Here is a 23,701-nt window from a genome sequence, read left to right as displayed (position 1 = left end):
TGTCGTGGCACTGCGACAAGATAGATCCCCAGAGCGGCCCTGCCAAGACATAGAGTTTGTCATGGTAGCACAAGAGTTCCTCCTCGAACGACCATGGTGAGTTGGGTCCCACTTCTTGCCTCCGCTGATCTGCCCAAGCATCGTGCTGCTGCGCCTCCCAAATCTGCACCTGTAAATCCATTAGCTCCTGTACAGTGGAGAACGATTCTACAGGCAGCACCATCCAGAGTGGGAGTTGATCCTCTGGATGCAGGTATTCGGGCTTCCTGGAGAGTGCGGCCACCCATTGGTTACGACCACTTGGAACATAGGTAACATAAAAGTTAAAACGGGCAAAAAAAAGAGACCACTGGATCTGGCACTGATTTAATTTCTGGGCAGTCTTTAAATGCTCCCAATTCTTATGGTCTGTCCAGACTACTACTTGATGGCGCACCCCCTCCAAATGGTGCCTCCAGACCTCAAACGCCGTCTTTATGGCCAATAACTCCTTCTTCCAGATGATATAGTTACGCTCAGCAGGATTGAGATTCCTGGAAAAATAAGCACAAGGGAAAAGGGTACCACCAGAGGCATGAGCCTGGAGGAGCCTCGCACCAAACGCCACATTCGATGCATCCGCTTCCACTACAAACGGTGCGGATCGGCGTGCTTCAAGATCAGTTCTTGAAGGCCTGCTTCAAAGCCTGGGACATCTGCTGCTCAGGAACATCCTACCAGAACAGAACCTTCTTCTGGAGGATCCGAGTGAGAGGCGCAGTCAGGGAAACAAAGCCAGGGATGAAGGTCTGATAATAGTTGGCAAACCCGAGGAGTCTCTGGACATCCTTTACTTGCCAGGGAGGTTGCCAACTAAGCAATGGCTCGACCTTACTCGGCTCCATGGACATGCCTTCCAGAGAGATGCAGTGTCCCAGGAACTTGATGGTGGACTGGAAGAACTGGCACTTCTCCAACTTGGTGTACAAGCAGTTCTCCCGGAGCCGTTGTAGAACCAGACACAAGTGGTGCAGGAGGCTATCCCTCGATTTAGAATAAATCAAAATGTCATCAATGTAAACCACCACAAACTGATCAAGGAGGTCCCGGAAGATGTCATTCATAAAATGCTGGAAGACGGCGGGAGCATTGGTCAATCCAAATGGCATGACCGTATATTCAAAATGCCCGTATCTGGTCCCAAACACCATTTTCCACTCATCTCCAGGTCAAATCCGCACCAAATTGTACGACCCGCGCAGGTCCAACTTCGTAAATACAGTAGCCTTCCGGAGCCGCTCCATCACAAACAAGTGGGGTCTGGCGGCGCCTTGGCCCATGGGTTCCTCCCATGGGAACAGGGTCTCAGGCACAATAGGGGCCACAGGAGGCTCTCGGGAAGCACAGCAAGGGTTCTGCCTCTGCAGGCGGGCGTCAATCCTCAGGCACAGGTGAATCAATGTGTTGGGAGTCACAGGACAATCCACCCTCACCAGCTCATCCTGCAACTCTTCCTCTAGCCCATCTTGGAACGTGTCCATAAGTGTTGCCTCATTACAGGCCGAATCCTGGCTAAGCAGACAGAACTCGCTGACGTACTCCTGCAAGGATTGCTGTCCCTGCTGCAAGTCTTTAAAATGACGAGCAGCAGTCTGGGTCTTAATGGGGTCTTCATACATCAACCGCAGATGGTCACAAAACCCCCAGAAGTCATTCAGCAGAGCACTATCCTGCACCAACAAGGGTATGGCCCAGCGTGCTGCAGAACCAAAAAGCAGGCTAATTACAAAACCCACCTTATCCTGGTCAGTGGGGAAGTCCTCTGCTTTCAAGCTAATGAAGAGCTGGCACTGTCCCAAAAATGCTGGAAACATAGCCTGGTTGCCGTCGAACTTATCCAGCAAAGCAACCGGGCATCTTCTTCGAGGAGGAGGAGGAGGTGGAGCAGCAAGAGCTTGGAGCTGACCTACCTGATTAGCTAACAAGACCAGCTGTTGTTGCAACAGAGCATTCTCTGCTCGAAGCTGATCCATCTCGCATTAAAAAAAATAGGTTTCATTTGTGGCAGAAGGCAAACTGTTCTGACCCAACCTGGTTCCAAGAGAGGAAGCATAAGACAAAGACAGCAGCCCCCACCTTTTAAGGTTTCATTCACTAATTCTGTTTCTTGCCAGATAAAAGTCTGTTTCCAACTAATTAGCTCCGACAAGAAAGACCCTTGCCAAGTTGTTCTTCAAGGCTGCCAAAAACCCACAGATAAGAAATAGTTTACAAGAGTTTTCAAATACTAACTATAATGTCCATGAGGCTGAGTTTCAGAGCATCTTTGCCTTCTGCAAAGAACGCTTCTTCAAACCTGGCTTTTATCCTCTTGAGGGAGGGGCCATTACCTTGTAGCCTTACTCCCGAGTCGCCTGTGCTGCTGTAACTGTTCTTTCCTATGAGCAATCCTGCATGCACATGCACTTGGCACAGGCTCCTTAGGAACCTCCTCATCACTGCTGCCAGCCCCCACAATCTCTGAAGGCAGCAGTCCACTCCCTAATGGTCCTGTCCCCTCATCTGAGTCCTCACTCTCCTCCACCGTCTGCACCTGCTGCCGGCTAACCACAACAGTAAAACACAACATAATTAAAAGTGTTAAGTTCCCGACAAGAAAATATTTTTGTTTAATTTTCTCAAAAGCCCCAATCTTTTTATAGCTTTAGCTAATGGAAACATTTTCATTATACACAATAATACAGCTTCCCATATTTAATTTAATAAAAATTAAGTTTTTTAAGAACAATTCATTAGAAAGTGGGATTGCAAAGAAACAGTATATATGAAGAACACGTATCATTTAAAACACCTTTACAGTTTAAAATCCTTATAGACATAAAACTAAGAATGCAGAGCTCATTTGAAATACTATTTTTTTAAATACCCTAATGACTTGCAATTTAATAGTGATGAACTTTGATGAATTTTAATATTCATTCAATAATTTTGAATATTTGAAGGAACATATTTAAAATAGTTACCTGATTTTAAAAACAGTACACTTGGTCCAAACCCTCCACTAACCAAGGTATAGCCATTTAATAGGAAATATCCGTTTTTCCATAAACCAAAGCCGAGACAATCAGTGTGTTTAATACATTCATCCTTCGAATCATTGTAAGAAGAATTGGCTGATAAACTTAATGTTGTTGAGATTACCACGGAATCCCAAAAGCCAGAAAATACATCAAGGTCTGCTTGGAAAGAAACAAATGCCATAAGTCTATTTGTCAAATCTATCATTATATAAAAATATATAATACAACCAGACCCTTAAGGGAGAAGGACTAGTTGATAGAGCATAATGCAAAATTGGACCAAATCTGGAATTTAATTTATCACATCAATTTATAATGACCACATATTTAAGCCAATAAAGTCACTTCTCATGGTTAGTGAACAGACAAATGTTGCTTTTTATAGACAGTTTGTGCAAACTTCTAGCATGAACCAGGTAAATGAGCTACTGTTTCTTCTACCTCTTTGCACAATCTGAACTTCATTTGACAATTTTTCAATTGTGTCCTTATTGCATTCATACAAATCCATTACCCTTGAAAAATCAAAATTAAACCTTCAGTTTCTTTTTTTCAATGCTCCAGTTATAAATCATTGCCAGGTTTATCTTTATGCCTTTCACCTCATTCTTTTGTAAAAATTGACTATGCAATGGTTTTACTTGCCAGCATTCTGTTTGTGTTTTTATTTAAAGTTCATGTTTTGTGTCCTGTATGTTCATTAAGTTCCCATTTTTAAATTGCATCAGTGCTTGTTCTTCACTGCCTTCACTGACATTAGTCAACCAATGCATATTTTTCTTCTATGACAGTTCGTTCGACTTGAAGTAAACATCTGCCTCCATTTCTGCTGGACAGGTATAATCTATCAATATCACTATGATGATATAATGCATAGTGAATAGTCATGAGTTTTCTTGTTTTTCAGTCCAAACAATTCAGTTTAGTTAATAATTCCAGCAATGTACCATATTACAGGTATGGCCGAGGTATTGATGACTTTGATGGTGTTTCCACCATTCAATTTTGTCTTTAACAATCTTCTCACTTTTTGAATGCATTCTTTACTGATTGTTTTAACTTGTCCATGCTTGATTTCATCCCACCATAAAATACCCAGATGACATGAAGCATGAATAAGTTAAAATGTGTTCTGTAAAAAATACATTCCAAAACACATTTTCTTTCTTTCTTTCTTTCTTTCTTTCTTTCTTTCTTTCTTTCTTTCTTTCTTTCTTTCTTTCTTTCTTTCTTTCTTTCTTTCTTTCTTCTTTTTCATAAAAAATAGATATATGTTCATCTGTATTTTTCTACATCAAACTACTGTAAAAAGACAAACTGCAAACCTCGTTCAGCTGGTCTTTTGCATGCTGATTTTTTCTTTTCGTAACAGTGTTCTGCTTTGAAATCACCTCCATGTGAAAGTTCTACACATCCTTTCCACCTAAGGCTTAGTTGAAGATTCATCCTATCAAGAAATAGTAAAAGATTACATCAAGGAAGTGAACAGATTTATACTTAAAGCATGGCCATAAAAATCACAGTGAAAAATGAAGCATAATCACAAACTCAAAATCTAATGAAAATTCAGAACAGGATGTAATATATAAGACAGGAACCTGGCAAGAACAGTGGAAATATTAGTACTAACCAGCTAATCCAAATAAAACACATAGGAAAAACATTTACAGGTGAAACTCAAAAAATTAGAATATTGTGCAAAAGTTCATTTATTTCAGTAATGCAACTTAAAAGGTGAACCTAATATATGAGATAGACTCATTACATGCAAAGCAAGATAGTTCAAGCCATGATTTGTCATAATTGCGATGATTATGGCTTACAGCTCATGAAAACCCCCAATCCACAATCTCAGAAAATTAGAATATTACATGCAATCAATAAAACAAGGATTGTACATAGAACAATATCGGACCTCTGAAAAGTATAAGCATGCATATGTACTCAGTACTTGCTTTGGGCCCCTTTTGCAGCAATTACTGCCTCAATGCGGCGTGGCATGGAAGCTATCAGCCTGTGGCACTGCTGAGGTATTATGGAAGACCAGGAATGCTTCAATAGCGGCCTTCAGCTCTTCTGCGTTGTTCGGTCTCATGTCTCTAAACTTTCTCTTGGCAATGCCCCATAGATTGTCTATGGGGTTCAGGTCAGACAAGTTTGCTGGCCAATCAAGCACAGTAATCCCACGGTCATTGAACCAGGTTTTGGTGCTTTTGGCAGTGTGGGCAGGTGCCAAGTTCTGCTGGAAAATGAAGTTAGCATCCCCATAAAGCTCATCTGTGGAAGGAAGCATGAAGTGCTCCAAAATCTCCTGGTAGACGGCTGCGTTGACCCTGGACTTAATGAAGCACAGTGGACCAACACCAGCAGATGACATGGCTCCCCAAATCAACACAGACTGTGGAAACTTCACACTGGACCTCAAGCATCTTGCAGTGTGTGCCTTTCCATTTTTCCTCCAGACTTTGGGTCCTTGGTTTCCAAATGAGATGCAAAAGTTGCTCTCATCAGAAAAGAGGACTTTGGACCACTGAGCAACAGACCAGTTCTGTTTTTCTTTCGCCCAGGTAAGACACTTCTGACGTTGTTTGTTATTCAGGAGCGGCTTGACAAGAGGAATACAACATTTGAAGCCCATGTCCAGGATCCATCTGTGGTTGGTGGCTCTTGATGCACTGACACCAGCCTCAGTCCACTCCTTATGAAAGTCCCCAACACTTTTGAATGGCCTTTTTCTGACAATCCTCTCCAGGCTGTGGTCATCACTGCTGCTTGTGTACCTTTTTCTTCCACACTTTTCCCTTCCACATAACTTTCTATTAATGTGCTTTGATACAGCACTTTTCCAACTTCTTTTGCAATTACCTTTTGAGGCTTTTCCTCCTTATGGAGGGTGTCAGTGATGGTTTTCTGCACAACTGTCAGGTCAGCAGTCTTTCCCATGATTGTGATTCCTACTGAACCAGACTGATTAGCTGATTAGAGTGGGACACTTTGAGCCTAGAATATTGAATCTTTTCACAATATTCTAATTTTATGAGATTGTGGATTTGGGGTATTCACAAGCTGTAAGCCATAATCATCTCAATTATGACACATCACGGCTTGAACTATCTTGCTTTGCATGTAATGAGTCTATCTCATATATTAGGTTCACCTTTTAAGTTCCATTACTGAAATAAATGAACTTTTGCATGATATTTTAATTTTTTGAGTTTCACCTGTAGTATGCTCTTGTAAACTTCTTTTTAGGCCTAAGCCATCATCCAAAGCAATATTCAAATGCAAAAAGAGATTCAACTTGGTGATCTCTAAGCTTGGTGGTTTTCTTGCAAGCATTTCTTAACCAAAATAGGTAACATTATCAATGTTAGAAGGGAACAGGATTTGCTCTTTTTATGTACTAATATCTTGTCCTGTCAGTGTTGGTGTTTCCTTGATAGGCTGTTATTTACTGTAAGCTTATTTGTCTGAGTTGGTAGTTCCTTGATTGGGGTGCTGTTTATTTGATTGTTGGTCTAATTTTGTTAACCTCTGTTCATTTGGATGTTGATTGCTGGTCATGAGGTGTCTGTTTCCTTTTGGGCTTTTTGATTGTCTCTTTTAAATGGTATGTAGATGTTGTTTATCTTTATATGCCTGTTGATGGCTGATTTGTTGGAGTGCCAGGCTTCCATGAATTATCTAGCATTTTTGACTTGGCCTAGGATGCTCACACTTTCATGTGTTGTGAAATTAAGGAGTTTTCATCAGATCTTCTGACTGCTAATTGGTGTTCAGGAATACGCTCTGCTAGTTTTCTGCCTGTTTCTCCAACATTCCTTACGCTGTATATTGTAGATGACTTCTGTTTTTTCTTCTGGGATAGCTAGGTCTTTTGATGTTTTAGAGAGCTTTAGTTGGTTTGTGTGTTACAGTGATGCCATATGGTGGTAACATCTGTTGCTGGTTTATTAGATGTTTTTGATGTATAGAGCAGATTCAACGACTATAAGTGAAAATGGATTTTTATCTTAATCTTCATCACCCTCTGTAGGAAAAAAAAATCTTTCCATATATGAATATATCTGCAATTTCCCAAAATTTACGTCTACTCTTTCCTAATATTTTGCTAGCTTGCTTCAAATATTTTGTAAATCTAAGATCATATTAAACATCTGCATCACCTTATTTTTGGGTACTTTATGCTGAGCTTTTTTCTAACTATTTGTAAGCATTTAATATAAAACTATACCACAATTTTTGATAACAGTATCTAATTCCCTTGGCTAATCTTGTAAAGTTAAGCGGGATAGGACTTGATTATTACTTGGATGGGAGACCATCAGGAAATTTCAGTGCTATAAGGATGGGGGGGAATCTATCCTATAATAAATCAATGGCAAATCATTTCCATATGGTTGCCAAGAAAACAGTCTGGATGTATCCATGTAGCAACTTGGAATCAGACTTGACTTTTTACTTTACATGGCTAGACTGAAGACAGTGTTTGAAGTGCTAATATAGGATATAATCTAAGAAACACTAAAATATTATAATACATACCATGTCAATGAACGTTGTGCACTATCTTCATGAGACCAAGCCCAGATTCCATCTCGATTTAATTCTTGCAATCCTACCCATATTGGCTGTATGATAAACATTTTCAACCATTTCTTCAATTAAAATTAAGATGAAACATTAAACAGCGATATAGATTTAAATATATTTAAATTTACAGATATTTTGCAATTATTGAGAATATGATTATTTTTTGCTTCTTTTTCTCTGCTTTCTGTTTTTATAAGATACAAAAGCCATTTTCTATATTTTTCTTTTGGTTTATGGGCAAAAATTGGAATTAATCAACTTTTTAACATTTTTAATATTTCAAAAATAATTTGATTGCCTAAAACTAATAAAACATTATGACTTTACAATCTGGGCTTCCAGTTAAACTAGAAAATGCTTTAGAGGTTTCCAAATCTACACTTAATATCTATAGCTAAAAAACTGTAATAAGATAGCTTTAGGGAATTTAAAGGCAATATGGAACAAGTTGGAACATTGTTTTCTCAAACAAATGGGCTAATACTATATAAATGTGCTGTCATCTCAAGATGCCATTACTTCAACAAATCTTTCATTTTTGTGTTTATTGGTCAGCTTCCCCTCTTGTCTCCAAGTTATATGGAAAAAGTGGAGTTTCTACTTTGGTATGTTGGAAATGTAATACTTTGAAGAGAACACAGACTTATATAATCTGGTCTTGTTCTGTACTGGTGCTATTTTGGTTTATGGTTCATAAAGCTGCTAATATAGTACTAAGAGAAAATGATAAAAATGAGAAATAAAATTAATAATTAATACTATTAATTAATAAATTAAATGAGAATAACTTTGAATGTATTAGAGTTAGGCTGCATCATAAAACTATGCTTTAGTCTGATGGAAATATTAGTATACCTTTGATCCAAAGTTCTGGATTGAACAAATGTTCATTTTCTACATACGATATGGCTTTTTATCAAAGTTATAGAGAATCTGATCAATATCTATAGTGTGATTTTTGTTTGTTGAATGAATATTTATTTCAACATGCACTTTCTTTTCCCCCTTTCTGTATTGGTTTCGCTTTGGGTTAATTTCCACTGGAGTCTATTTCCTTTTAATTATTTTAATTTGTTACTTTTTGTCTTTCAAATTCTAGATTAAACCCAATACATTTTTAAAAAATATATGGAAGAAAGTATGTGCTTGCTGATATACCACATGAGTACTACCCATGACTGGTATTTAAAAACTGTTAATTCATTTAAATTCTTGCTACAGTTCTTAACTTCAGTAGAATATGAATCAAATCCTTCAAGGTTTCTGAAAAATATGGTATTGTTCTGAAAATAATTATGTATTTGGAACATACCAGTAACATAATTTTAAAAATTCATCAGAAAGAATATTTAGTACTAATCCTACCAAATCATCTTGGTCTTCAATCCATAGAAGTTCAGCAGCTCTAAACCGACTGCAGGAAGAATTTGCCTCTTCCCATGTATCAAAAGAACTTACAAAATAATAACAGTATCTATGCCAGTAGCGCCATTTAGTCATATCTGGACATCTCTCACTGACAGTGGCTTTAAAAATAAATACATAACAGGTAATTTTATCCTGATATCAAATGAGCAATTAGTTACATCATTAATGTAATGCATTCATTTTTTTATCATAAAGCTTGACTTTTCAGACCATTCACTCTATACATATCATTCCCACCCACCCACTCCAATATACTATTAGACAATAGTTAACAGATAAACAGACTATGAAGGAGAATTTAATATTTGTTTATAGGCAAACCCAGGTACTTTTGTCTTTGTTCAAAAACACAATTGCAGTTAAAAAATCAAATGCTTTTTTGCTTGAATGATGTAAGCATTTTATATGCTCAATACATATACAAACAAACAAACCGACTTATAACCATTCTTTCAGCAACTAATCAAATGGTGCTGAATAAAAGAACTTAGGACCCCTGCCTGAAGTTATGGTCACTGCAGCACCCCCATGGTCAAGTCAACAAATTCAGGCACTTGTCAATCTACCCACCTGTATGACCAACCACAGGAAAGTTGCAGCAGCCCACTCCACCTCTTTTCTCTCATTATCACATTCCAGTGAGTTCTCAAGCCATTAAGCAAGAGCCATGGTGGCATAGTAGTTAGAATGCAGTACTGCAAGCTACTTCTGCTGACTACTGGCTGCCTGCAGTTTGGCAGTTCGAGTCTCACCAGTTCAAGGTTGATTCAGCCTTCCGTAAAATGAGGACCCAGATTGTTGGGACAATATGCTAACTCTGTAAACTGCTTAGACTGTGAGGGCTAAAATAAGTCTAAGAGCACCTGTGTGAAGAAGTAGTGATAAGTCTAGGATAAACTACTATAAACAACATGTGTGAGAAAGCATAAACAGTAGCTGTTGTTAGGAACCACTTGCATTACTTTATGGACTTTAGTGGATATATAGAGGATAAACTACTATAAAACAAAATGTGTGTCAGAAAGCATATCATAACAATACTGCTGTTGTTACAAAGGAACCATAAACATGGAAGCACTCAGAAACATTCTTGAGCCATTTCACTCAGAAAATTAATTAATAGCTTATATTATCCTAATGACTGAGTTAAAAAAAACTTACACCCAGAACAACTCTCTAGAGAATCATGATCCAGGCAGGTGGTTTTCTCATCACAAAAGCCAGTCAACATGTTACAAAGTGAGGAATTTCTGCATTCTGGACATTCTTCTTCACATGCATATCCATAACGTCCTACTTTGCAACCTAAAATTGAAAGAATAAAAAATGAGGTCTCAGCATCAACATTTCAATGTTTAGATAGATGATACAAATTTTGGATGGTATGTATAGTATAAAAATGATTTGGAGAAATGCTTTGGACTAGTGTGAGCAACAGCATACATCAACTATTCATTGAAATGGTTTGACTTCTTTCAGGTTTTCACATAAGCCTGACAAAACCATGGAATGGTCTTTAAAAATCCATTCGCTAATATAATTCAGTTATACTGTATACAAAACTGAGTATTAAGCAGTAATATTTTTTCAACCTCTTGCAGAAACTTTAAAGTAACACTGCTATAATGAATAGCAGAAAAGTCTGCTGAATGCAAGATCAAATGCTTGTTTCAAATCCATTTTGAAGCATCCACACCCATAATTTTAATCCATTTTATGTTAATATCTCAAAATATATTAGTCCACATGAATACATACAGGTGCACCTCAATTAACAATCTAAACATGGTCAGGAATAGCAATAAAAATAGTTGATGGTCAGATAGGTGTTTTATTTTTACCATTTATTTATTAAAGAATAACTAACTATATATATACTTATTTATTTTATTTATTTATTTATTTATTTGATTTGCCAATTGTTTACAAGATAATAAGTATAAGTGTATACATAGTTGTGAATACATGAAATGGGTACATATAAGAAAAATAAAAGAATAAGAGAAACAATAGGACAGGGACGGTAGGCACGTTGGTGCGCTTATGCACGCCCCCTACAGACCTCTTAGGAAAGGGGTGAGGTCAATAGTAGACAGTCTAAGGTTAAAGTTTTTGGGGTTTGGGGAAGAGACTACAGAGTCGGGTAGAGTATTCCAGACATTGACCACTCTATTGCTGAAGTCGTATTTCCTGCAATCAAGTTTGGTGCGGTTTACTTTGAGTTTGTATCTATTGTGTGCTCTTGTGTTGTTATGGTTGAAGCTGAAGTATTCATTGACAGGTAGGACATTGCAATGTATGATTTTATATACCATGTTTAAGTCAGACCGAAGATGGCGTAATTCAAGGTTTTCTAGTTCTAGAATTTCAAATCTGGTGGCATAAGGTATTCTACAACGAGTAGAAGAGTGGAGAACTCTTCTTGTGAAATATTTCTGGACTTTCTCAATTGTGTTAATATCAGATACGTAATGAGGGTTCCAGACTGATGAACTGTATTCGAGTATTGGTCTAGCAAATGTTTTGTATGCTCTGGTTAGTAGTGTGATATTACCAGAGAAAAAGCTACGTAGGATTAGGTTAACAACTCTTAATGCCTTTTTGGCTATGTAGTTGCAGTGGGCTCTAGCACTTAGATCATTAGAGGTGAGTATTCCAAGGTCCTTTACAGAGCTTGGGTCATCAACAAGATCTTGGCTATTCAGCTTGTATTTTATTTTCTGATTTTTTTTGCCAATATGTAGGACAGAGCATTTATTTGTTGAGATTTGAAGTTGCCATTTGTTTGACCATTCAGATACATAGTCAAGATCTTTTTGTAGGGTAGCAGTATTGTCTGTGGTATTGAACAGCTTTACATCATCAGCGAAGAGAACGCAATTGCTCTTAATATGATCACAGAGGTCGTTTATGTAGAGTATGAAGAGAGTTGGTCCTAGAACACTGCCCTGGGGGACATCACTATTGACAGGTACTGGATTTGATAGGACGCTTCCGATTTTGACCATTTGTTGTCTGTTTGACAGGAATGCTTCTATCCAGTTATTCAGTTGTCCAGAGATACCATAGGATTTTATTTTTAGGAGTAGTTTGTCGTGTACCACTGAATCAAAGGCTTTACAGAAGTCTATGTAGATTGCGTCTATTGCTTTGCCCTGGTCGAGTTGTGTCGTCCATATGTTTTTGCAGTGTAAGAGTTGCAGATTACAGGATAGTTTTTTTCTGAAACCAAATTGTTTATTGGAGGGTAGGTTGTTTGTCTCTAAGGGGAGGATGATGGATTGGTTATTAATAAATTCCATGACTTTACAGGTGACGCAGCATAAGGAGATTGGCCTGTAATTTTCAACTAGGCTTGGGTCTCCCTTTTTGAAGATGGGGATGACCGTGGCTTGTGACCATAGGTTAGGCAAGGAGCTGGTCCTGAAAGATTTTTCAAAGATTATGCTTAGAGGTTTGGCTATGGCAGTGGATAGCTTTCTTAAGAAGTAGGCACATATTCCATCCGGTCCAATGGATAGAGATGGTTTTAGATTGCGTAGTGATTTTTCAACATTGTCTTCTGTGAAATCGATATGTATTAGATCATTGTTGTTATCTGTGGTACGGCTAGGAAATACTGGGCATGATCCATTGCTGTTTACAAATACTGAGCCGAAGAATGTGTTAAAGATGTTGGCTTTAATGGTGTCGTCGTTGCAGTCTTTACCATCAGGTCCTATCAAGGGAGGGATGGACCTTGAGTCTTTTAGTTTGTTGTTTACAAAATTGTAAAAAGCACGGGTGGAATTGGTGCTTAGAAGGTTTTCCTCTTGTTTAATGTGATAATTGGTGCATTCGGTCTTTATCTGGTGGCATAAATTTTTGTATCGGTTTTTGAAATTGGTAACGTGACCAGATTTGTTTTTCCGCCAGAGTGATCTCTTTTTGGATTGAAGTTTCCTTATTGATATGGGTAATCTGCTTTTTTGTTTTGTTTTGGGAGTTGTTGTTGGAACATATAGTTTGATGACTCTTTTGACTTCAAGTAAAAATATGTTGTAATGGTCTTCAATGGTATTGCATCCAGTGAATAGAGATTGCCAATCAAGGGATGAGAGATCGTTGTCTATAAGATCATAGTTGCCTTTTTTGAAGTTACAATAGGGGATTACATCATTGTGGTGATTTTTGTGTGGACGTATGTTGAGACAAAAGTCAATCATATTGTGGTCACTACTGGAAAAGGGTTCTTTAGTTTGTATTCCGTAAATTAAATTCAAACTGTTGCAGATTGACAGCCTGGCACCAAAACCCTAGCCACTATAGAAAATCCCAGCCACAGAATCATCAGAGAAGCCATAGAGATTGAAAAAAGACCAGAAAGCATGAACAGAAGAGATGATTCCACCAGGCTGTCAATCATTTGGAAGCCTGCACTCACAAACAAAAAAATCTCCACACCACAAGCCAGGCAAACACCTGGGCACAAACAGATCCCCCCTGATACCTCCAGCTCAAACACACCCCAACCAGGCACCCAGATGAAACCCAGCTTCCTAACTAATGATAGCCGTCCATTTACCCGAAGCCAAGCTGCACTAAAGGCCTCCAATAAAGTAACACAATGTTGCCAGCCAATCAAGATACAAAAAGAGCCAAAAAAACCAGACAGAAGATATTAGAAGCAGAACACAGCAAACTCCAAGACCAATAAACACAGACCAAGACTCTCAACCAATCAGGATGAAGAAAAAACCATTCTGGCACAGCAATAGGCTGCCCCAAATTTAAATCTGAAACCACTGTAAAAGTCTAACTCACAGACGAACACTATACAAAAGCCTGATGATGGCAGATGAGATTCTGCTGAAACGTTGCTACAACTTTAAAAACTTTAAAAGCACCACTACTATGACGTGGGAAAATACCCGAACAAAGCTGAATGCCATATAGACAATTGTGACCAGACAATTGTGACCAGACGGACACAATACAGAAGCCTGATGATGGCAGATGAGATTCTGCCGAGTGGGATTCTACCGGTTCTGACTGGTTCTATAAACAAACCCCTTGTTAACTTTCTAAGCAGTTTGGAGAACCAGTAGTTAGAAGAAATCTTTTGTTTTTTTTTCCACCCTTATTACATTCTTGGCAGTATGCCTAGACTTACTGTCTCCGAAGGAGGTGTTTTGTCTTTCCTGATAAAAGGGAAAGGGTTATTTTAAGCTTTTTACACTGCTGTTGGGAGGAAATACTCCCCTGGAAACAGGGGTGGGATTCAAATTTTTTTAACAACTGGTTCTGTGGGTGTGGCTTAGTTGGTGGGCATGGCTTGGCAGTCATGTTATTGGCTGGGCGTGGCCAACTCAATATCACTCACATCAAGGCATGCATCTCCTCACCTGGCCTCTCATGACTCTGGGGATGATGCAATAGTTGTGTAAAAAATGGTCATAAGTCACTTTTTTTCAGTGCCATTGTAACTTTGAATGGTCACTCCACACAAGCAAAGTACCAGCAAAGAAAGAAAACTCCAAAGATATTCCAGAGACAGGAAGTCTAGTCCTGCCAAAAATGTAATCAGGGTTAACGGAGAGGCAGTTTCTGTAAGCAATACCAGAATGTTTCCTTCCTGCCTTCCTTACAGGATTAGGCCAGTAATTTCTTCTAACAACCAGTTCTCCGAACTGCTTAGAATGTTAACAACTGGTTCTAGCGAATAGGTGCGAACTGGTAGAATCCCACCCCTGCCTAGAAATACTTCCAGCCGGCATGCAATGATCAGCACTTTGAAGAAATAATTGAATAACGAAGCAGAGCTACGTAAAGAAGCTTTTTAATGACAAGGAACCAAGATGAGTGACATTCAGCAAGGCTTCTTGGCTAGCTAGAAAGATTGACATTCAAATGTGAGTTTACATACCCTTTCTGAGTTTTGGTCTAAAACTGGTTTTTGGTGAAGTTTAATTCTGTCCTTGGTGATGTTTAATCCTGTGTTTATTCATGGGATAATTTTCCCTATTCAGCTTTGTTTTGAAGGAAAATGATTAATCTCTGTTCCTGAAAAGAAACTGGGTTGAGAAATCTGGCTAGTTCCTGTGTCTATTTGTTCTGGTAATTGGTTTAACAAGCAACAACTACTGTTGTGATTTAATTATTTGTATTGTGTTTGAATTTTTTCCTGCCTCATGGTTCCTTTTTCTATCTGGGGAGGGGGTCTTCCTTCACTGCTTTAGTGGTATCTGGCACTGTCCTTTTGGGGTGTACTTCCAAGAGGCAGGATGCAAGCTTGGCACTGATTTTTTTACTGCCTTTCTGGGGGGCATGTGAGCTTTTCTTAAATCTGTAGGATTTCCTTAGGATATCTTGTGAGGTGAGTGAGACCAGCTGGTATCTTTAAGTGGTGCAAATGGATCTAAGGATTGCTTTTTTAGATGTGCTCTTGCTGGAGAATTTAAATGACCTCTCTGCTAAAAGGTTTCACTTTATGAACAGGCCAGGCGAGAAGTGCCCCCTGACATGAATGACATTGAGTTGGCCACCCCACCCAGTCACATGACCACCAAACCACACCCACCAACTAAGCCATACCCACAGAACAGGTTGTTAAAAAATTTGAATCCCACCCCTGTTTTATTTATCTTTATTATTCATATTTAGGAACCACCCACTTCCTTCATACACTCTGGTGGTGTACAAATAAATATTGTAGTAATGTTGCCGATATTTAGTCAGTTATTTTATTTAGTTAGTAATTTAGCAAGATAGCAACTTCACCCAATATCTATGTGTTCAATGGCCAATGACTGGACCCATGTCTTTTATTTTTAATGTTTCAGACCAAAGTGAAATGAATCACAGCAAATTCTTACAATGACTCTAGACAGGGAACATTTTACATCTGCGTCCTAATATATGTTCTGCATACACTTCAGTCTTTGTGAGTGAGCTTAATGCTTCTGAAGTCCATCTGTTTCCTTGCTGTTTTACAAAGTTAATAGATGAGCTTATCTATAGGAAAAGAATATTTACTAAAAGTAACAGATTAAGCTTTGATGCTTCACCTGCAATTTAATAATTTGGAATTTTCTATACCCAAGCATAGTCATATACTATAATCATGTATAAAAACTGAATCTGGCACATTTTTAATAATGTTATTTGTGACCCTACCTAACATTTTGTAAGATATTCAAGTTTAATTTTGATGCTTATTGTATGCCAATATTTTAAGTTTCAGAAATCTGTTTTTTTATTCACCAGTTCACAAACTGAATTCATTGTTGCACTCTCAATATCTGAAAAAATAGAATGGATCCTTACTTGTTCTTAAGTGAACTACATGATCATCTGAAGCCAACACCATTTCTGTTCCTGTGACCGGAAAATGTTCATGTGGCCAGCTACTTATTCCAGTACAATTCACATTTATTATACAATGGTATCTTGCGTCTTCAAGATCTTCATATTCAGCCAGACCATAAGGACTCAGCATTATTTTCCCAGGGTAGTCAGTAAAAGGTTTAGTAATATCACCTTTTTTTGAAATAAAAAATATTTTTAATAAGATTATGGGATGTAAATGTAACATGAATTATAGACTAAGGGTAAAGGAAACTAAATCTAGTCATTCATTAATTTACCCACATTTCCCAGATAAATAACCATGATAATTTTGTGTAGCAAAATAACCCAAAATATTCTGTAGCATATCAAATACTTAACACATTTGTCATTGATCAAGTTTGGTGTTGTAATGACGAGGCAGTCAAGTTGTTTTGATCATGATCAACTGAATCATGATGATCTTTATTGGAGTCTAGTCTTGCATTTATACACATTTTTAGTAACCCTCCAACATTGGTTAACTTTGGTTACTGCTTAACTTTCGTTACTGTTTAGCATAATAGTAATTAACACAATTAATTATCTCTAGTTAAAGTCTAACATATGTTTACTTCCTCTCTCTAATCCTCCTTTAGATGAGTGACTTTGTTTGCCTGAGTTGTATTTGCTTGTAAACATTCTTTATCTGAGGTTTGCCATCCAAGATAGGAACGTTCCTGCAATTACAACTCTACAGTTTGGATTATCCATGAAAGCATATATGGTATTTGTTTGTTTGTATCCTGCCTTTATTATTTTTAACTTAAGGCAGCAAATATAGGCAAAACACTTTCTTATTTTCTGCACATCATAAAGCCTTCTTGTTGCTTTATTACATTTATAACCTTTTTTCCAGGTTGACTCATACCCCTTTGCTGACTGAGTTTTCATTTCTTTCCCAATAATTACTTCAATCTGAGACTGCTACATATGTTTTCTTTCTTATTAAATTAAATGAAGCTTTTACATCTGTAGTTAAATTGTTAAAATCCAGTGATTAACAATATCATTCCCAAATACATGTATCTCTTCAGGGAAAAATATCTGCTACAAGAACAATTTCCTTTTCCTCTCTGTATATCAGTACTCTCTTCAAATATGCTCTACAGAATTTGGATGCTGCCTTCAACAGATTTAGGGACAAAACAAGAGAAAGACCAGCAAAGACGACAACAAGGTCAAGACTGCTTATGGCATAAAATGTCATATACTTTAATAATGGAAACATTTGATCTAGCACAGTAGCAACTATTTCTCCAATGATGCTGCACTGGACCAAAATATAATTCTACAATACAAAATCAGAGATTAGTACATCTCTAAAAAGTATATAAACAGTTTTAGACTTGCAACTGTAAAAAAAAGAATAGGAAACATAATATTTTAATAGGACAAATAGAAGAATGCTCACATTTCATGGTCTTTCCTTAAATGCTGCACATGAATGGTAGTAGTACTTTGCTATGAATGTAGCTTAGTTCCAGCCTCTTGAGCCAGCAGGCTCTAACATGCTCTTATTTATTTTTTTAAAAGACATATGCTTCTATATGTAAGCAAAAGGCAGAATTGTCCCAAAGACTCTCTCTTCGGGAGACATCATTCTTAAATGGGCAAAAAGAACTCCAGAATAAATGGAGGAAGAAGTTATTATGCCTCAGTTGCAATTCCCTAATAGCTGTTATAAACCATTGATATCCCCAGGAAAACAAGGTAGGAACATGACATAGTTGATTTCAAAGCACTGTTATTTCCATCTAAATAGGTAAACAGCTTAGTATTTGATAAATTTGTATTCCATGTTTCCTTCAGGAGCTAGAACGGGTGCACACAACATCCCCTTGTCCAATTTTTCTTCATAATGCTAAGAAGTAAATTAAATAAAGAGAGGGACTGCCCCAGTCACTTTTTTAAATATTGCTTAAAAATATTTTAACATTTTAATTATATTGCTTACATTATTGCTGTCCTCGACTTATGACCACAACTGAGACCAAAATTTCTACTGCTAAGTGAGACATTCGTTAAGTGAATTGTGCCCCATTTAATGAACTTTCTTGCCACAGTTATTAAGTGAATCACTGCAGTTGGTAAATTAGTAACATGATTGTTAAGTGAATCTGGCTCCCTCATTGACTTTGCTTGTCAGAAGGTCATGAAAGGGACACTGTGGCTCCAGGGACACTGTGACCATCATAAATATGAGTCAGTTACCAAGCATCTGAATTTTGATCACATAACCATGGGGATTGTTATGAATATAAGTAACCTAACAGGTATTTGGGTTGGAAATATATAAACCAGGATAGACATTTTAAAACTGTATCTTTAAGAAAATGCAAAATTGTAATTAGGTGTGATTTCTCAAGCGGCCATAAGATGGAGCCAGAAACCTGGGTTGTTTAGTCTTAGTCTCAGAAGAGAGTGTGAGTGAGAATGAGTCTCTCTGTTTTTCCTTCTGTTGGAGAATATTGCCGTTTCTTATAATTGACTGATATTCATGGATTTGATGTAAGTCTGATACTGAACTGTTTTTGACACTGGATTTTGATATTGGATTATCCCTGGACTAAAAACTGACTGATCTTACCTGTGATTGACTTTGGACTGTATTTGAACTTTGCTTAAACTTTCTGGAAGTAAAAATATATATTTTTATTGTATATTTACTGTACAGTGTATCTGTGTGCTGTGTGTGTATTATTCAAACACTTCTCTCAAATACAACTCCCTGTATGCGCTCATTCTCCTAATGGGGAATTACCTCAACATTGGTTATGGGCCCAGGCCATACCAGGCTCAGATAACTGAGAGTTAGTGTGAATACACAGTACTGTATACAGACAGCTGTTTAGTGTTAAATTGTGGTTACTATCCTGATAAAGATGGCACAAGTCACTTCAACAAGTCTATCACTGATAACCCAGTTGGATGGAACAAACTATGTTTCCTGGTCTATGAAGTGCAGTCTACTTCTGCGTAGAGAAGGTTTATGGAATGTAGTTCAAGATCCACCAGATGTAAATGCTTGGGATCCAAATAATGAGGATGATACCAAGAAGCTTGCTGACTTTAAATGGAACAATGAACAAGTTCTTTGTATAATTGGATGAACACTGAGTGACCAGCAGCTAGTCCATATTCATGGAGAAGAATCTGCTGCTAGGTGTTGGGAGAATTTGAAGAGGATTTATGTTTGTGACAGTGTAGGTGCACACATACATCTTACATGTAAACTGTTTAGAGCACATCTTCTGAAAGGTGGAGATATGTTAGCTCATTTGAACTTCATGAAAAGAATTTTTCAAGAGCTACATGAAAAGGAACTGATTTTTTCTGAGCTACATCAAGTTTACATCATTTTTTCCTCATTGGATGAAAGTTATGATGACTATGTATCTTCACTGGAAGTCCTGCCCAGAGCTAAACTGACATTGACTGACATAAGTGGAAGGTTGTTAGAAGAAGCAAGAAGACGGCTGGATAGGGACCAACTGAGGAAGGAACAACCACAAGAAGAGGATTTGTCTTCAACTGCCTATACTGTTAGGAAATGTTTTTCTTGTGGGGCTAGGGGACATATAGCTAGATTCTGTAAGAAAGGAAAACAACAGAATACTGGCAAACACCAGAAGGTAAGAAGAATGTTAGTGTAGCTATGTCTAGCAATTCAACTGTATACCATGATTTGTGGGTTGTTGATAGTGGAGCATCGCAGTGCATTACCTAAGATAGAAAAAGGTTTGTAAAGATGTCCACGAGTAAACAACATGTATCATTGGCAAATGGATGGAAGATTAAAGCATCAGGTCAAGGTACTGCATATTGTTCTTGTATAAACGAACATTTAATTATGTTATATGTACCTAAACTGAAATTTAATTTGTTATCAGTAAGGGCTTTAGTTAATATTGGTTATGTAGTAACCTTTAGGGGAGATAACTGTATAATAGAGAAAGAGGGTAAAAGTGTTCCTGCTAATTTAGAGAATGATTTATATGTAATGCATGATGACCAGTTGCAGATGGCTAACTCAGTTTATAACAATGTTAAGCCACATGATGAATGTATACATTTACTACATAGACGTCTGGGGCACATTAATTTCAAAATGCTCAAACAAACTGTTGAATTGTCAGAGGGAGTAAAATTGAAACCCTGTAGCAAGTATTTAAACTGTACTGCTTGTAGCCAAGAGAAGAGTAAGGTTACTCCTGCAAACAGACTGAATGGGTTTAAGATCAAAGAACCTTTAGAGGTTGTTTTTGCTGACATAATTGGTCCTAAAAAACCAAGTTTAGGAGGTACCTGCTATATTTTGAGTATTATAGACCATTACTCACGATATGGTTTCTGCTATCTTATGAAAAACAAAATAGAAACATTCCAACATTTCTTTAACTGGCTAAGGTTTGCAGAGAGAAAAATGAGGAGTAAAATAATTACTTTAGTTACTGATAATGGGACTGAATTTGTTAACAAAAGATTCCAAACTATGTTGAAATTGGCTGGTGTTGAGCATAAATATTCTGCACCTTACAGACCACAACATAACTCATTTGTAGAACGAAGAGGGCAAACATTACAAGCCATCGCTCTCACTATGTTATCTGACTCAGGTTTACCTGAAACACTGTGGGGTAAGGCCATAATATGTAGTAATCATGTGTTAAACAATGTAGTTAATACAACAACTGATGAGTTGCCATTCACACTTTGGCATGGCAGAAAACCAAATTTAAGTTATTTACACACATTTGGAGCACCAGCATGGGTGCATATTCCCTCACAAGTAAGACTGAAAGGGTAACATAGAGCTAAGAAGTTATTTTTTGTGGATTATGAAGCCAACCATAGATCATTTAGATTTTGGGATCAAGGCACAGCTCATGTTTATTTTAGTGCTAGTGCAACATTTCTAGAGCACACTGGATGGGATAAACTGGAACGGGAATCCAGTAATGATATTATTATTGACACCCAAATAGTCCCTAAAGATAAAATCAGTAAACCACAAATAGCCATTAAAGAGGAAGAACAGGAGGAAGTAGGAGAACAGGCACAGGAGGAGGTAGAAGAACAGGAGCAGGTGGCACAGGAAAGTCTACCAGTTAGCCCTGTATTATCAAGACGTTCAACCACAGTAACACAACCACCTGATAGATATCAGGCTAGTGTTGTATGCCAAGTGAATATAGTTCCAAGTGATTATAGTGAACTAAAACTGTATCCTGCTAAGGATCAGGCTGCTTGGCAGGAAGCAATGGATAAGGAACTGGAATCATTAAAAAAATTGGAGGTATACGAAAATGTTAAGTTACCACCAGGTAAACATGCCATAGGGTGTAAATGGATATACAGGCTAAAGACAGGTGTAGATGGGACTGTTACCCATAAAGCCAGGTTAGTAGCACAAGGGTTTAATCAGACAGCAAATGACTATGATGAGGTATTTGCACCTAGTCTGAAGGCTACTACATTCAGGGCAGCATTCATGTGGGCAGCTAAGGAGAAATACATTATAAATCATTTGGATGTAAAGATGGCATATCTGCATGCACCATTGCAACACACTATATATTTAAAGAAACCTTTCGGTCTTAAAAATGATAATACTGATAATAATGATTGCTGGAGATTGAAAAAGAGTCTTTATGGTTTGAAGCAATTAGGATATGAGTGGAACCAATGTATAGTTAAAGAATTAACAAAGATAGGTTTTGTAGCTGGCATGGCTGATCCATGTTTGTTTAAAAAGGAAAGTAATGGTGTAATTTCATTGTTGCTATTATTTACTGATGACGTAGCATTAATCACCAAAACTGAACAAGAAGCTACTAAAATAATTTCACTGTTAGAGAAGAAATTTAAGATAAAACAGTTAGGAGAAATCAAACAATATCTTGGTTTAAAGATAGACAGAACTAGGGGAGAATACAAAATCTCACAAGCAGATAAAATTAACCAATTACTAAAAAGTTTTAAAATAGAACTTTGTAAGCCGGCTAAAACACCAATGAGCCAGGAGTTTAGCCATAGTGATGTTCAAAGTCCTATTTTTGATAAGAACATTTATCAGTCCTTGATTGGTAGTTTATCTTATCTCAGTAATTGGTCAAGGCCAGATATTGCATACAGTGTTAATCAATTAGCGAGATTTAACGCTGAGCTGACTGAAAGGCACTGGCAAGCTGCTAAACGTGTGTTAAGATATCTGAAACAAACAATGCATTATGCATTGTATTTGGAGCCTAAAGATGAACTGAGTTTAACTGCATATGCTGATGCAAGTTTTGCTACAGACATAAATACACGAAGATCTACATCGGATACTATAGTATTATTGGGAAAGGCATTGATTGGATGGAGGTCTATTAGATAGAAACATCTAAATTTGTCAACAATGGAGGCTGAATTCTCATGTTTGTCTTTACTATGTACAGATTTAGTTTTGTATAAACAATTATTGATTGATATGGGAATTAATGTAACAGATTCTATTGTTGTTTATGAAGATAATCAATCAGCAATACAGATGGCTTCAAATATTGCTGTTAAGACAAGAATGAAACTCACAGATTTAAGGCATGTAAATGTGAGACAATGTGTGCAAAGTAAGATGATTAAGCTAGAATACCATATGTCAGAAAACAATATAGCAGATCATTTTACAAAGGCCCAAGGCTCTATAAAGCATAAAGCTTGCTGTGAGGATTATGGACTTAGAATGTAAGGTTGTATATATTGTCCTACCCAAAAGGGGAGAATGTTAGGAATATGAGTCACCTAACAGGTATTTGGGTTGGAAATATATAAACCAGGATAGATATTTTAAAACTGTATCTTTAAGAAAATGCAAAATTGTAATTAGGTGTGGTTTCTCAAACAGCCATAAGATGGAGCCAGAAACCTGGGTTGTTTAGTCTTAGTCTCAGAAGGGAGTGTGAATGAGTCTCTCTGTTTTTCCTGTTGGAGAATATTGCCGTTTCTTCTAACTGACTGATATTCATGGATTTGATGTAAGTCTGATACTGAACTGTTTTTGACACTGGACTTTGATATTGGATTATTCCTGGACTAAAAACTGACTGATCTTACCTGTGATTGACTTTGGACTGTATTTGAACTTTGCTTAAACTTTCTGGAAGTAAAAATATATATTTTTATTGTATATTTACTGTACAGTGTATCTGTGTGCTGTGTGTGTATTATTCAAACACTTCTCTCAAATACAACTCCCTGTATGCGTTCATTCT

General features: G+C 37.3%; 1 protein-coding gene across 1 annotated transcript in view; it reads right to left on the bottom strand.

Moving 5' to 3' along the window:
* LOC113423713 (uncharacterized) overlaps positions 1 to 23,701 on the bottom strand; it is a 152,861-nt gene that overhangs the window by 78,017 nt on the left and 51,143 nt on the right. Inside the window, 6 exon segments of the mRNA XM_087954178.1 lie at positions 3,003 to 3,215; positions 4,385 to 4,506; positions 7,605 to 7,717; positions 9,018 to 9,178; positions 10,242 to 10,385; positions 16,386 to 16,598. Of these exon segments, the coding sequence (XP_087810304.1) occupies positions 3,003 to 3,215; positions 4,385 to 4,506; positions 7,605 to 7,717; positions 9,018 to 9,178; positions 10,242 to 10,385; positions 16,386 to 16,598 (966 nt within the window).

Source organism: Notechis scutatus, chromosome 2 (assembly GCF_049901735.1).
Source record: "Notechis scutatus isolate UNSWTSFEM ecotype Mainland chromosome 2, rNotScu1.2, whole genome shotgun sequence".
NCBI classification, from domain to species: Eukaryota; Metazoa; Chordata; class Lepidosauria; order Squamata; family Elapidae; genus Notechis; species Notechis scutatus.
Note: the sequence above shows the minus strand (reverse complement) of the source record. Positions and strands in the feature narration are given on the sequence as shown.